Source organism: Nicotiana attenuata, chromosome 2, assembly GCF_001879085.1.
Source record: "Nicotiana attenuata strain UT chromosome 2, NIATTr2, whole genome shotgun sequence".
Classification (NCBI taxonomy): domain Eukaryota; kingdom Viridiplantae; phylum Streptophyta; class Magnoliopsida; order Solanales; family Solanaceae; genus Nicotiana; species Nicotiana attenuata.
The window spans coordinates 88,895,008-88,911,754 of NC_031990.1; the positions used below are offsets into that span (position 1 = coordinate 88,895,008).

At 37.1% G+C, this 16,747-nt stretch overlaps 1 protein-coding gene across 1 annotated transcript; it reads left to right on the forward strand.

Moving 5' to 3' along the window:
- On the forward strand, positions 3,272-14,684 carry LOC109214577 (omega-amidase, chloroplastic). The gene is made up of 10 exons (XM_019378518.1): positions 3,272-3,613; positions 3,822-3,938; positions 4,648-4,872; positions 6,460-6,553; positions 6,811-6,885; positions 13,020-13,098; positions 13,249-13,264; positions 13,829-13,909; positions 14,062-14,144; positions 14,253-14,684. The coding sequence occupies exons 1-10, from the start codon at positions 3,338-3,340 to the stop codon at positions 14,329-14,331; spliced, it is 1,125 nt and encodes a 374-aa protein (XP_019234063.1). The 5' UTR covers positions 3,272-3,337; the 3' UTR covers positions 14,332-14,684.

The following is a 16,747-nucleotide window of genomic DNA, read 5'->3' on the forward strand; positions in this document are numbered from 1 at the left end:
CAACACATAGGGATAAACAGCAGGGGATCTCCCGAGATAATGTCTCGTAGTCCCAAAAGTAAATATGCAAGGAGATTCTCCGAGTTACCGCCTCGTAGTCTCAAAAGTAAATGTGCAGGGGGATCTCCCGAGGTACCACCTCGTAGTCCCAAAAGTAAACACACAGCTCGAAACCGATGACTACAACAATTAACAGCAAGAATTTTACAATTAAGACTGCTACATATCAAGGAAAATAGGAAACCAACTAAGCATGCTGCACATATTTCAAATAAGCATTTAAGACACGTAAATATGCGATATTAGGCTAAACAGGATAACTACACATGCTGGTATAACACAATTAAGATGTAACAGGTTACTACTCAGTAAAAAACGAATTTTACAATAATTAGCCCATGTACACACTCGTCACCTCGCGTACACGGCGCTCACATATCACAGAAGTATCACAACAGTACCAAATCCTAAGGGGATTTTCCCCACACAAGGTTAGACAAGCCACTTACCTCTAACCAGGCTGAATCAATCAGTAAGAATGCCTTTTCCACGATTTACCGACTTCGAATGGTCCAAATCTAGCCAAAAGCAATTACATACCATAAATATAACTATAAGAAACTAATCTAATTAATGAAATCAAGACTTTAGCAAGAAATTAGCCACTTACCTCGAACCAGGCTGAATCAATCAGTAAGAATGCATTTTCCGACTCCGAATGGCCCAAATCTAGCCAAAAGCAATTACATACCATAAATATAACTATAAGAAACTAATCTAATCAATGAAATCAAGACTTTAGCAAGAAATTAGAAAATTGCTCCAAAAAGTCGACCGAGCCCACGTCTCGGAATCGGGTAAAATTCACAAAAATACGAACACCACCTCAACCACGAGTTCACTCGTACCACAATTATCCAAATCGATATCAAATCCCGATCAAAACTCAAAATTTTGGTTGAAGAACTTTCCAACGTTTTTCCCAAACTTCTCAACCCAAATCCTTAATTAAATGATGAAATCAACTATAGATTAGTGGAATATAACCATAAATGAGTTAAGAATCGTTACTCAATAGCTTCCACTGAAAATCCTTCAAATTATCGCCCAAATTCGAGCTCTCAAAGTCCCAAAGTGAAAATGAGATCAAACCCTCGAAATTTCCCTTTTTCTACCCAGTTAATCCGCTTCTGCGAGGGATTCACCGCTTCTGCGGTTCCGCACCTGCGGAAAAACCATCGCAGGTGCGGACTTCACTTAAGTCCTCAAAGTCCGCTTCTACGAACAAGGGTCGTACCTGCGCGCCCACTTCTGCGCTCCATACTCCCCTTTTTAAAACAATCGTTCGTCCTCGAACGAGTATAGAGACATACCTGAAGTGATGAAAAGATGAGGATAACGGCTGCGCATATCATGCTCTGTTTCCCAAGTCACCTCCTCGAACGTCTGACCCCTCCACTGAAGCAATGTTCTTTGACCTCGACTTTCGAACCTGCTTGTCCAAAATAGCCACCGGCTCCTCAACATAAGATAAATCCTTGTCCAACTGGACTGAGCTGAAATCAAACACACGAGACGGATTGCCGTGATATTTCCGGAGCATAGAAATATGAAATACCGGATGGACTCCTGCCAGGCTGGAAGGCAAGGCAAACTCATAAGCAACCTCCCCAACTCGCCGCAACACCTAGAATGGGCCAATAAACCTATGGTTTAGCTTGCCTTTCTTCCCGAACCTCATAATGCCTTTCATGGGCACAACCTGGAGCAAGACCCGCTCTCCAACCATGAATGCAACATCGCAGACCTTTCGATCCGCATAACTCTTCTGTCTATATTGGGCTGTGCGAAGTTGATCTTGAATCACCTTAACCTTCTCCAAGGCATCCTGAACCAAGTCTACACCCAAAAGCCCAGCCTCGCCCGGTTCGAACCAACCCACTGGGGACCGACACCGTCTACCATACAAAGCCTCATGCTGTGCCATCTGAATGCTCGACTGATAACTGTTGTTTTAGGCAAACTCCGTAAGTGGCAAGAACTGATCCCAAGAACCCCCAAACTCCATCACACACGCACGGAACATATCCTCTAGTATCTGAATAGTGCGCTCGGACTGTTTGTCCGTCTGAGGGTGAAATGCTGTGCTCAACTCAACCCGAGTACCTAACTCATGTTGTATGGCCCTCCAGAACCGCGATGTAAATTGCGTGCCCCGGTCAGAGATGATAGATATCGGCACGCCATGAAGCCTGGCAATCTCGCGGATATAACTCGAGCCAGCTGCTTGAAGGAATAAGTAGTCATCACAGGAATGATATGGGCTGACTTGATTAGGCTATCCACAATAACCCAAACATCATCAAACTTCCGCTGAGTCCGTGGAAGCCCAACAACAAAATCCATAGTGATCCGCTCCCATTTCCACTCCGGAATCTTTAACTTCTGAAGCAACCCACCTGGGCGCGGATGCTCATACTTCACCTGTTGGCAATTTAGACACCGAGTTACATATTTCACTTTGTCCTTCTTCATTCTCCTCCACCAATAATGTTGCCTCAAGTCCTGATACATCTTCGCGGCACCCGGATGAATGGAGTACCGCGAACCGTAAGCTTCCTGGAGAATCAACTCACGCAAACCATCTACATTGGGCACACATAGCATGCCCTGCATCCTCAGTGCACCATCCTCTCCAATAGTGACTTCCAAAAACAAAATAGGTAGCCACTTATCCTAAATATATCTCATGTTGAAAATTTAATATATATATATATATATATATGACTTACCAATCAGCAGACTAATATCACTTATAGTTATCAATATTATGTTTTAATATATATTTCAAGTCGATTACCAAGTTATGCTCCCTTCAACTTGGCAAAAATGTTTGAGTATGATCCATTCATCTCACTTTAGGGGAGAAAGAACATTCATTTCTTATTTTTTTCTTAAACTAAAACATACATATTCAGACAACTACATTAAAAGCTACTACTTCTATGAATCATATCTTTAATATTTTAAAGTAATAATTAAAGAAGTATCTTTTAGCTCTTCAAATAATAATAATAATGCTAACCTTTTTGTGATCAAATGAGTATATATCAAAATAAAAATTCGTGTCACATGTGGGTGTTATATCCCCTTAATTTTAGTTAAAAAAAAACAAGTGCATGCAAGAGTCCATACTCAACACAAGTGTTTGAGTCACCACATAGCAGACACAATTGCTAAGAATCACAAACATGGGGGACAATTTGGTAATTTTAGTCGGTGTAATTAACTTTGGCTTTGAGCAGAAAATGAAAATGAAAGAGAAATTGAAGTTGAAATGAGAATTGGATTCGTCTTCTTGTCTTCAACCCTTTCTTCTTCTTCAGTGATTGGATCCTCCATTTCTCGGTCCATTGTACGGCCTGCACCCTCACTCCTACTCCATTTTCCTTTTCACATCATTCCAAATCGTACAACCACTCGAAGCAGCAATCTGCAGTTTTCAGCACGTACAACCCGCACTGCATCAGTTTCTTCCATGGCTTCCTCTTTCAAGCCTGAACAAGCTAGGGTTCCTCCCGCTCTTCAATTGCCCTCTCCTTCCATCACAAAGGTCTCCCCCTTTTTTTTGTGTGTGTGTATTAACTGTGTGCATGTATAAGTGATTTTTTATTTGAATAGTTTAGTTAATTTAACTTCACTTATTTGAATTAAAAATTACCAGTCTCACTCACCTAAGTTGAGTTGTGGTTATAGTTGATTTGATTGGTGAATTTTGTTTAATCCATTTTTGATTTGTGAATTTTATGTTGAATGAGCAGTTTAAGATTGGGCTATGTCAATTAGCAGTGACATCAGATAAGGAAAGGAATATTATTCATGCTCGAACAGCAATTGAGGAGGCTGCTGAGAAGGGGGCTAAGCTTGTTGTTTTGCCTGTGAGTTCACATATAATTTGTTCTTTCAATGCAGCTGTTTCTTGTCGTATACATATATATCAGTAGTAATACTCTGCCTGATTGCCGCAACTGTAAATTTTTGTATGCATACTTAGAGTTCATTATGGAGAGCAACTCGGTTACAAAGTCTAATATTTCCATCGGTAATAGCCTGATATATCGATGTGACCATCAAATTATCTGAGCATCCAATCCAAAATTTTAAGATAATGGGCAGAGTAGGACAAGGCCATTATAAAATTCTTTTGAAACACTTTATACAACCAACGTAGGACACTGTATGACAGTAGCTAATCGAGTTCCAGATATTATTGCTGTTTCAATCTTAAATTAGCCTCCCTATTAACATGCAAATGCCTATGAAAGCTGCACTTCTTTCATATTTCTAAATATGTTTGTAATCTTTATTCCAATTCATTAGTGGAGAGGAAATGTGCGTACCATTGTCTCGTCTTGTACGAGGGCTGTTACATATGACATATAGATTCACTTTGAGTATCTCGTCATGTCCTTTCCTAGTTTATGGTAAAATTTGGACTTAATCTTATGTTGAGGCAACAAAGAGATGTTTTCTTATGTAGATTTTGCTACCTGAAGCAGACCTTTCTGCAATGGCTTGGCTATTAACTGCCATTGAAAGTTTACAGCAGTTGATTTTAGCTTACTATTGGGCTTTGTGCTTTGCTAGGAAATATGGAATAGTCCATATTCAAATGATAGCTTCCCAATTTATGCTGAAGACATTGATGCTGGTTCTGATGCATCTCCATCAACTGCCATGCTCTCTGAAGTAGCTCAACTTCTGAAGATCACAATAGTGGGAGGCTCAATACCTGAACGCAGTGGGGACAAGTTGTATAATACTTGCTGCATTTTCGATGCTGATGGAAAGTTGAAAGCTAAGCACAGAAAGGTAAGCAAACACCTCTCTTGTTGTAGTGAGGGCATGTACCTTTGGCTTTGCCACTGAGATCTAGAAGAAACTAAGGAAGTGATTGTCATATGCTCAATCAATTATGTAAACTATAAACTTCAATAGTACAAGGTTCCGAGAGTGTATAATCTTGGTTTTCGGATTTAGAAATTGAATGATGTTGCAGAGTGTAGTCAGATGTTTATTTCTTGGTGACAGATTTGTGAGTGTTACTTGTTCCAGCCCCTCATAATTTTCTGTTTAATATTGTTACTAACTTATATTTGACAAATATGGGGGGGGGGGGGGTGTTCGTTCTCTTTGTTTGTACTTTTCTGGATTGGAAAGCATCTTGATAATGCTATTTTACACTCAAAAGAGTACTCCTAGTGATCTGGATGGAATAGATGATTTTCGAGTTACAATTAAAGAATTTTTGGACAAAAAGATAAGAGAAAAAAGTAAGATTGGTCAAGTTTTGCCTATTCTCTGCATTTGAGGAATTCCATTATATTTTGTTTTATTCTTATTTATCCTTTTGAAATTACGGACTCCATTAGATTTTACTGAAATCTTAATGGTAGTACCGTTTTGCAATAAAAGGGCCGGGAACTAATTTTATAGACGCGGGGAGCCAACCGATAAACTGTCCACGGTCGTCTAGTTGTAAGCCTTTTTAATATGAATAGAAGTATTTCTGTAACTGTTCACACAGAGTTATAGGGTCGGAGTAACACTCTGTTTGGATCATTGTTTCCCGTCGTTTTATAATGTATCGTATCGTATCGTATCGATTTATAAATACAATGTTTGGATAGATTGTATTGTTTGCTATTGTTGAATAATACTTTGTTGTTTGGTTTGACTGTATCGTACTGTACTGTTACTGATAAGTTGACTAAAATACCCTCAATTGTTTAAATATTAAATTTATTAGAATTATGCATAAAAATAATTTAAAAAAACAAAACGGTAAAAGGCAAAACACCTTAAGAAAGCAGAACGAAGGAGCAAGACAGAAGAAGGCAAAACGAAGGAGCACAGCTAATTAGGATCGAGTTAAAAGCAAATTGGGAGAAAAAAATAAAACAGAAGGCGACAAAACATCTTTAACGTTGGTGGCAGAAATTCTTGAAAAAAAACAAAGTAGGTTATAGGTTGGAGATTTGGAGTTAAAATAGAAAAAAAGGTAAAGGGTAAAATAGAATTGTGGAGTAATAAGTTAGGGCATAATTGAAAAGAAAAATAGGAAACAATCCCACCACACCAAACGGTTGTTTAAAAACAAGGGCTTTTCATTGTTCCGGAACAATGGATTTAACAGTACAATACAACCAATTTTAATGAAACAATCAAAACAAACATTGTTTTGGGATAACAATACAATACGATACAACGGGGAACAACCATCCAAACAAGCTGTAAAATAGTAGAATTATAAATGCCAATTTTTGCCTTGCATAATGGCATTTGCCCATTAGCTAAGCAAGTCTAGTGACCAAGCGAAAAAACATATCTAGTAGTATTTTGGGAAAATCAAGAAGATGGGAACTCTGCAAAATTTCTGACGCTTTGATGTCTTTGCAGATACATCTTTTTGACATTGATATTCCTGGTAAAATAACCTTTAAGGAGTCAAAGACGCTTACAGCAGGAGAGACTCCAACTGTTGTGGATACAGGTATTTTCTCCATCTTACTTTCTGACATTAACCAAATTACTCATAAGATAGTGTTAGAGACTGCTCCACTGTTCTGAAAGTTCTTCCAGTTAATATATTACTTTAACTGCTTGTTTGTGTTCCGTATTTTGATAGATTTGGTTACATTGTCTTCTGCTTCATTGAAGAGCATGAGTATTTCCCTTTGCTGTATCTCTTAGTTAATTGATGCATCCATCCAGTGCTTTTGAGAAATAATTATAACTATATTTCTGCAGAGGTTGGCCGAATTGGTATAGGGATTTGCTACGACATTCGCTTTCAGGAATTGGCCATGATATATGCAGCAAGAGGTGTGCATTTTCCTTTTTTAGATTTCTGCAAGGAGTTGTGAATTGCTAACTGTTTATATATGTAAACTTTTCTTTAAACCTAATACTAGTTCATGTCAGCATAATGTGTTGTGTTTTAATGATTTACACCGTAATGCTAATGAGTAATGTCTTTGGCTTTATTAGCGGGAAATATTCTGTATGTTCACAACCAATTCTACCATTGCATTCTTCTAAAATGTATGCTTGGGTTTCTTGTAAGTCGATGATTATTCATAGCTATTACTAGGGATGGCAAACGGGCGGGTCGGATATGAGCGGGTCAAAACGGACAATATACTAAAAATGTGAGGAAATCATGGATTTATATAGCCGTTCTAATTCACGAAGCCAGAAAACAGATAAACACCTTCAACAAATAATCAAGGATTTTCAAGGTTTACTCTTTATTATCTTATCAATTTATATCAAGCCACGAAGGGCAAGTTTCACATTTACAGTTCTCAAGCAACAATATAACATGCGCAAATCACACCGAGGCGACGGCCCGATCCAACAGAAATAAACTGTGCACTTGCCGAGGGTCGACGACGCGCCTATAGATGCATCTATTTAATCTACCGAGGCGTTCGGCCCGTTCCATAAATAACACATACCCTGCTCGCGAATCATGCATGCGACGCAGGTACACATAGAGATACATGCTCAATCAGTCAATTAAGAACTTATCGGGAATATTTATCCAAATAATACGGATAAATTATCCGACCCGACCCGTATTTGAGACAGATAAAAACGGATTTATCCGGCGGATAATATGGATATCCATGTTATCCATGGCTTCTTAAATATGATCACTTATAAGAGAATTCCTTGTCTTCCAAACTTGAGGAACTCCAATTTGAAGCTTTACAAATGTAAAAGTTAAACACATTAGTTATCCATTGGTTATCCATTTGGTTAACCATTTTCTAAGTGGATAATATGGTGCTTTATCCATATTCGACCCGTTTTTAAATGGTTCATTATCCAACCCATTTTTTGATGGATAATATGGGTGGATAACTGTTTTCTTCTAACCATTTTGCCACCTCTAGCTATTACCTTGATACCAAAGAAGAGTTCGACTGCTTTACTTCTGGTCTAGTAGGAGTGTGTAGACAATTTAATAATGATACAACGCATGTTTCATTACGACATTGAAATATGGTACAGTGTTTGTAACCTTGGTTCAGCGTTGTGCATGCTTTGAAATAGGTACACAGCAGAAGCTTCCAATTCATTTGCAAAGAGTGACCTAGAGACTTAAACTTAAGTAATTTGTACATCACAAGGAATTCCAGACCAACTTACAATTTCACTGCTGAAATTGATAATTTATTCACAATATAACTCTTGAATGTATATGCTGAAAAAGAAAAAGAAAAAGAAAAAGAAAAATGTCACTCTTGAATGCATTGTGGAGAGGTCCCAAAGGCAAATGTTTTGACAATTTTCAGAACTCATACACCAACTGGTTGAAAAGATACATGTCCATATCCGTGTTCAGTGCAGTATGGTGAAAATAGGAGTAAAAAGGGTAAATTCAGCTCATCTAACTGCTGAAGCTCTTGGTTCTGCTTAGTTATTCAGCCTGTATATGCTATCTCCTATATATGATGGGGGACAAGGGCCTAGGAATATATGATGGGAGACAAGGGCCTAGTTCATAAGTAGCAGTATCAAGGCAAAGATGATCTAGAATGGAGAAGCATTATGGAGAGAATCTCAATTTAATGAACCACAGCATTAGAAAAATTTTAGTTTAGCGTCAACCAATAGAAAAGAAAAGAAGAATTGAACCAATCAGTTTTCTCCTTATCAGTCATATGACCTGCAGAATATTTGTGGGAAATCCATTGAAGACGGGGAGAACCTAAAAGGAGACAGGTCTTAAACCATTGCAAAAGGTTCATGCTTACATTTCAATTCTAGTTCTATGAATAACACTAGAAAATAGTTCCGAGAAGATTATTCACGAATGATTGTGTATAAAAAGATGAAGTGAACTGACAAGGAAAAGAATATAAGAGTTGCAAAATAAACAGAATAGATAATAGGGCTCGAGTATCGCGAACTGGGAAGCACCATGATACCATGAGTAAATGCGTCATCATAATTGGATGCAATTATTAAATAGATTAATTTAGTTTTAGATATATCTTGCAATTAATATTATCGGGGAAACTTAACCTAATTGCCACACTTTTGTGGAATTCTCGACATACCTTATTAATTGTTTCCGTTTTTTGTTCATTGAGAAACAAACTTGTGCATAAACTTAATTATTTTCATTTGTTCTTTCAACTGATCCTGATAATTTTCCTCCCGTTCATTTGCTCTCTTTCCTTTTCAAGACATTTGGGGTATATTCAGAGACAGTGGGCACTAGATGTACCCGCAACAATAGGATTTTTTTTATTTCCTCACCCTTTTTTCCAATAAAAGCAACTCCTCTACCATCATCATTACTAAAACCTTCTCCCTACTATTATCATCATCAAAATGCATTGCTTTACCATCATCATAACCAAAATGTTCTTTTCCTGCACCATCACCATCGTCACGAACAACTTCTCCTCCTATTCTACCATCTCACCAACATATTTTTCTCCTGTACTACCATATCCTCTCGCCACATGGTTATCTTCAATTTGTGGGGTTTGCAAACTACCCTTCTCTATCTTAAAGGCACCACCCAAATATCTTATGAATGTCACTCCATCCAACTCTTTACTTAGGCTATCCATCATCTTGTCGTCTTTGTCGGGTAAATAACAAGATTTTGGATATAAGCGTCCCTCTTTTCAGCCTTTGTAGGATAAAGAAAAGGGTGTACCACCGGGGGAAGGAACAGAAAAATTTATAAGCAAAGATATTAGAGACATGCTTGAAACATCCTATAGATGTTTAAAACACTTTCTGCAGAATGTTTAAAACATCTTTGAAACATCCACCAGAATGAACCTTATTGGATCATCTTTGATTTGAAATGGATTAGGCCCGTCTTTTTCTATTTTTTCAAACCACCACCTCTTCATCTGCGGCAATGTCCTCTCTTTCGGATATTTTTTTGGCTGCAATTGAGGTATGGCTTCAAACGCCTAAGCCTACATTGTGTGATAAAAAAATAAATAGAATATCATATAAATAACACAAAAATAGGAATAATGAACAAGATTTATATAATTACCATGAATGCTCAAGGAAATCCTTATATATGAGTCACTCTTAGATTGTTGATGCTCTTTTATATCTTTCATAAGATAATCAATAGTCAAGCAGAAACTATTTCGTTCCTATGGATAATTGTAGAAAGCCTCTTTTGTGGAGGCCAATCTTACTGTATTTTCATGAACACATTTTGATCCTTTGTCAACAAAAATGCAGTGAACAAACCAGATCAAGCATAATGCATACTTGTATTTTTTAATTTTTTTGGATTTGGATTTGATCATCTCAAACACTGTTTTACAAGTCACAGACCTCTTTTCTTTGGTAATAAGTTGCCACAAATCTTCACCATCAAGAAGGTACTTTTCAATCTTCGAATTAGTGTAAGAATGTCCACAGTTGAGTCCAGTCGTTATGGCAAACTCACGAAGGCCAAATCGGACTAGTAATCCTTTGTAATTCAACCGTAACTCCTGGATCTTCTCGCAAAACACTCTAAGGGGTAGAGGGCCATGCACTATAGAGCCTGAAACAGTGGCCTCCCAGGCAAATCCAAAAAGTGCCCTATAGGACTACTCCTAAACGTGTTCTCGAGGCCCTCATCCTTTGACAAATTTTTGAATTCACCCATACATGCTAATCCTAATTAGGATCTCACTGTGATCTTCCTGTTGAAGGTCTCATTATCATCCAAAAATCTCTTGAATTTGAACTATGGAAGTTCCGAGCGAAGCTTTAAGATTTCAACCTCGCAACTGTCATCCTCATCTTTAGGCATCTCAACTTGTACATGATTAAAAAATTTTGATTTTTAAAAGGCACAAGGATAATCAATTTTATAATTAAAAAAAATCTCTTTAGAGTCATTTTACATAGATATATTTGAAAATGTGCACTATCATTCTTTCTCTTTTTCCTTCTTTCCGTCTCTTCTTCTCTTGAAGCTTTTTTTTCTCTTGGTTTCAACATAAAATCTTCATCTCCAGAGGTCTTCTCTTCTATTTCTTCTCTTTCAACCGCTACAAAGATTTCATGTTGAAACCAAAAGAAAAAAAAGCTTCAAGAGAAGAAGAAAAAGAGGCAGAAAGAAGAAAAAATAGAGAGAATGTATGCATCTTCTAGGTAAGCTGAATATATTTCAAACATCTCTTTGTAACAATGACTATAAGGTGTTTTTTTTAATTATTAATTTGATTATCCTTGTGCCTTTTATTAAGCAACATTTTTAAATGATATACATGTTGAGATGAGTATGACAGTTGCGAGGTTGAAATCTTAAAGCTTCAGTCGGAACTTCGACAGTTCAAGTTCAAGACATTTTTGGATGATAATGAGACCTTCAACAAGAAGATCACAGTGAGATCCTTATTAGGATTAGATTGAGTGAGTTTAGAAATTTGTTGAAGGATGAGGGCCTCGAAACAAGTTTAGGATTTGTCCTTTCGGGCGCTTTTTAGATTTGCTTGAGAGGCCACTATTTCAGGCATCTATGGTGCATGGCCTTCTACTCCGTAGAGTGTTCTGCGAGGAGACCAAGGAGTTATGGTTTAATTGCAAAAGATTACCTGCCTTCGTGAGTTTGCCATATTGACTGGACTTAACTTTGGACATTCTTGCACTAATTCGAAGATTGAAAAGTACCTTCTTATGGTGAAGATATGTGGCCACTTATTACCAAAGGAAATAGGCCTGTGACTTGTAAAACAATATTTGAGTCAATCAAATCCAAAAAATACAAGTATGCACTATGCTTGATTTGGGTTGTTCACTGCATTTTGTTGGCAAAGGATCAAAACTTGTGGCGTTCATGAAAATACAGTCAAATTGGCCTCCACAGGAAGAGACTTTCGGCAATTATTCATGGGACCGAAATAGTTTCCGCTTGACTATTGATTAATTTAGGAAAGAGCATCAACAATCTAAGAGTGACTCGTATAGCCTCTACGGATTTCCTTGGGCATTCATGGTAACTAAATAAATCTTGTTCAATATTTCGAATTTTGTATTATTTATATAAATTTTTATTTATTTTTTGTCACACAATTTAGGCTTGGGTATTTGAAGCCATACCTCAATTGCGGCGAAAAGATTATCCAATCGAGAGGATATTGTCGAGGATGAAGAGGTGGTTGTTTGAAAGAGTAGAAAAAGACAGGCATGATCCATTTCAAAGATGATCCGGTAAGGCTCATTCTTTTCAAATATCTTGTAGATGTTTGAAACATTTTGCCGAAAGTGTTCTAAACATCTATGAGATGTTTCAAGCATGCCTCTAATATCTTTGCTTATAAATCTTTATATTCCCTACCGAGGTGGTGTACCACTGTCTTTATCCTACAAAGACTGAAAATAGGGAGGCTTACATCCAAAATCTTGTTATTTTACCCGACAAAGTGGACATAATGATGGATAACCTAAATAAAGAGTTGGATAGAGTGAGAATCTTAAGACATTTGGGTGGTGCCCTCCCCACAAATTGGATATAGCCATGTGTTGGAGGAGATAATAGTACAAGAGAAAAATATGTTGGGGAGATGGTAGAATAGGAGGAGAAGTTGTTCGTGACCATGATGGTACATGACAAGAATATTTTGGTTAGGATGATGGTAGAGAAATGCATTTTGATGATGATAATGACAGAGGAGCTGCTTCTATTGGAAAAAAGGGCGAGGAAATAAAAGATCGTGCTGTTGCGGGTACGTTTAGTGTCCATTGTCCTTGCATATACCCCAATTGTTTGGAAAAAGAACAAATGAACCAAAGGAATGCTATGCAGGATCAATTGAAAGAGAAAATGAAATGATTGTAGTTTATGCAGAATACCGTGGATCCTGCCTAACAGTGGCGGCTTATCAGTAATTTCTCATGGCTGCTTATCAATAGTTTCTCCACTATCATTATCTTTGTCAATGGATCCTATGTTTGATAGTTGTTATTTCCAGGTGCTCACCTGATCTGCTATCCTGGGGCATTCAACATGACTACAGGACCACTGCACTGGGAGTTACTGCAAAGGGCAAGGTAATATGACTCTTTAGGTGAAGTTGTTATGTTGTTAAACATCTAGGTCATTTGTTTATTTGAAAAAAATATCTATGTTAAATCCTGAATAAGCCCAACTCCAATAGCGCCACATCTGACATTACTAATCTGTGCCTTTTTCTCATGCAGGGCAGTTGATAATCAGGTATAACAGAGTTCCTATATGATCACAACCTTTGGACCAGAAACGGTTTAAAAGTGAAAGGCTTGAGATGCCTCTCACCTTTTTGGTGCAGCACCATTTTATTCTGCATGTTAATATACCTAACACCTTGAGCTGTTTTCGCCTTATAATGTCATTGTTTTCCACATAAACCGAGAAAGTGTAGCGTTACTATATGGTGCATGAAATATCTCAGGAAAGGATAAGATGAACAAACACAGATGTTTATACAGGGTTTGTATATTTTCAGTCATTGTCACTACTTGGATCGACTCTTTAACTTTTTTGTCTTGGAAATGAGTTTAAAAACGAATAAAATGGAGAACCCAAGAAGTAGAAGAAACAGGGGAAGGGTAGCTACAGCAAAGGTAAATCTATGAGTTTACTGGAAGCAAACTCTAATTGTAATTAGGGTACCTAGCTTTACCATTCAGATGACTCAAAATGGTCTTGTGCATCGGTGTCTATATAGAAAATTTTAAAAAACGCAATAGTCTTGAATATTTTTATATGCTTTGTCGTAAAAAATAAATATACTTGTTTCAGCTATATGTCGCAACATGTTCACCTGCTCGAGATGCTGGTGCTGGATATGTGGCTTGGGGGCATTCCACCTTAGTTGGACCAGTAAGTGATCATATTTTATGTCCTAATGACTTGTGAAAATAAACAAATGAATCCTCTGATTTAAAGAGAGAATATTCTTCTCCGTTTACAAAGAGAAGCGGTGCCATTAGTTGAAACTACCACTCTGATTAATTGGTATATATATATGGCAGTTCGGAGAAGTGCTGGCGACGACTGAACATGACGAGACAATAATCATCTCGGAGATAGACTATTCACAAATTGAGCTGAGGAGGTGAGATTCCATGCACCTACTATTGTTTCTTTTTTACGTTCTTTGCAATTGCAACTATTATGGGACTTCTACACTAAACATATGAGTCATGGCAAATTTGACATCCAGGACAAACCTTCCATTGGAGAAGCAAAGGCGTGGTGATCTTTACCAGTTGGTAGATGTGCAGAGGTCAAGTTCTCAGTAATGCTAGTTATGTGTCGTAAGGAGTGTAATGATGACATGAAAACCTGATAGTTTTGCTTGAGAACTGAAGTTCTATGGAGATGGGCATCATATCTAGAAAAGATGATTGCTAATTCTTCGATAGTGGCTGATGTTCAGAGTTCTAGTCAATCATCCTTAATTTAATCTTCAACTTTGGATGTGCAACATATTCTTATGCAGAAGGTGGATGTACTGCTTATAGGATGATGACATTATGTGCAATAAGGGAGACCGATTGTTCATGTATTGTTCTGGTGATTGTACTGTCTTCTGTTTGGAATATAATTGCTGCACTGCTCTTATGTCAATGAAATCAACATCAAGCTCCCTAAATAAGCTGCATTGAGTCATTTTATAGGCAGGAAGTTAAAATGAAAAGGATGCTTGTTCCTGGATTTGGATTAGTTAACAATCTCAAGGAAACATGTGCTTTTCAGGAGATGTAACTATAGGAGATCATATACTTGTTCTCTAGACATCAGCGACCCTACTTGCTGGTACATCTCATCTTGCACAATCTATAAGCTATCACAGCTTTAGAAATATCAACTTTGACCAAACAGAGTGTCATTTGTTCATTTATTTAGAGTTGACGGGGGAAACTGTCTTTGCAACTGGATTAGACCTAAACATATCCATGAAACAGCTATCATTTTCGACATTAATGTTCTGTACCTTAATATTCTACAACCTGGGCTGGTTTCAAATTATCTAGGAAATCCATCAAGTAAGAGTGGACATTAATGTGGTCACACACTTGCATAAACTTTTTTAGGTATCTTGTATTCGAAATTCACTAGATAGATTACACTCTTTATCAATATACTTTTTGTGCTTTTCACCAAAATTCCTAGACTTCTGATATTATTTGTTGCTGCCTTTGTTTCAACTGTTTTGTATTTTCGCTCGGTTGTCAGAATGGTTTGCTTGTTATTCCCCTGCTCCTTTTTCTTTCCTGAGCCGAGGGTCGATCGGAAGTAGCATCTCTGCCTTCTTAAATGCAGGGATAAACTTTGCGTATATTCTACCCTTCCCAGACCTTACTTGTGAGACTACATTGGGTATGTTGTTGCTTTCACCAAAAGATTTTCATTTCCCGGAGTCGAACTCGAGACTTATCAATTGAAAATGAAAGGATAGCAAATCAAGGATACCAAATCCTAACCTCTTGATGGTGTACTTGCACATTCATTTGGGTGATTTTGATGTGAAGGCACGCAGAGGCCACGTGATGAGAGAGAAAAAAGAAGGGGTTGCAGTGCACGTGGAGCAAAGAGTATATTATAGAAATAGACAGACAAAAGAAGAAGAATTTGCTGTCAAGAAGAAGAAGAAAAAGAAGGATGCTTTAATTTGATCAGGAGATAGAGTGATCAGTGTGTAAGCTTTTGTCGAGAAAAGAGTAATTGGTTTCATATTTGGTTGATCATGACTTCATCTTCTTCCCCTTGGGATCTGTAACTACTTCTCTGTCCAACATTTCACCATCTTTCTCTTTTTCTTGTTATCTTCTTTCTTCTTTTCCCCTTTTTCTTTTCTCAAAGAACTTTCTTTATTCCAAAACTTGTAGACCCATTGTGAGAATTACAATTATAATAACATACACAGTATAATCCTATAAGTACAGTGTAAAAATAGTAGTGTGTACGCAGATCTTACACTTACGGTCGAGAGGTTGGAAAAGCATAATCACAGTAGTTTTTGTAAAAATACAGTAGTGGAGAAGCCATGAAAATAAAAGCAGTGAAGGTAAGCGAAGCAAAAAATAACAGATAGTAATAGAAATCTAAGAATAAGAAAATACTGCCGGTATGGATCCATTGTGAAAATTAAGCTAGCGTTTGGCCATAGATCCCAAATTTATTTTGAAAAATCTGATTTGGGTGAAGTTTGGTTTGAAGATGAAAATGTGTTTGGTCAAACGTTTTCAAAACATATTTTCCAACTTTATTCTGAAAAAACATGTATATAATTCCCAAGTTTTGGGATTTTGGCCCAAATTCAGCTCAATAGCTAATTTTGGAATTTGAAATTTTTGATTTGGGATTTGGCCAAAATATGAGCAAAATTTATGGCCAAACATGAGTTTTGAAAATAAATTTCAAATTTATTTTGATAAAATTTATGGCCAAACGGGGCCTAAGAGAAACATATTGAATGAATAGGCCTTCTTGAGAAAAGAGTGTAAAACTATCAGTCTATCACGCCAAACTTGATTTTATTATAGAAATATATATATATATATATATATATATATATATATGTATCATTATGGTATTACTTTATTTGACATTTTTGAAGAATTTTTTCCCTTGAAAAATTAAGCAACTCTGACTTTCTACAATATAATATGTATGCTCCTTCTTTTTCATATTGTTAACGGATTTAGAAAGCCT

Coding starts and splice junctions, on each gene's coding strand:
- LOC109214577 (XM_019378518.1), top strand. CDS start 3,338: ATGAGAATTGGATTCGTCTTCTTGTCTTCAACCCTTTCTTCTTCTTCA. Junction 3,614..3,821: donor CCTCTCCTTCCATCACAAAG/GTCTCCCCCTTT, acceptor TTGAATGAGCAG/TTTAAGATTGGGCTATGTCA. Junction 3,939..4,647: donor CTAAGCTTGTTGTTTTGCCT/GTGAGTTCACAT, acceptor GTGCTTTGCTAG/GAAATATGGAATAGTCCATA.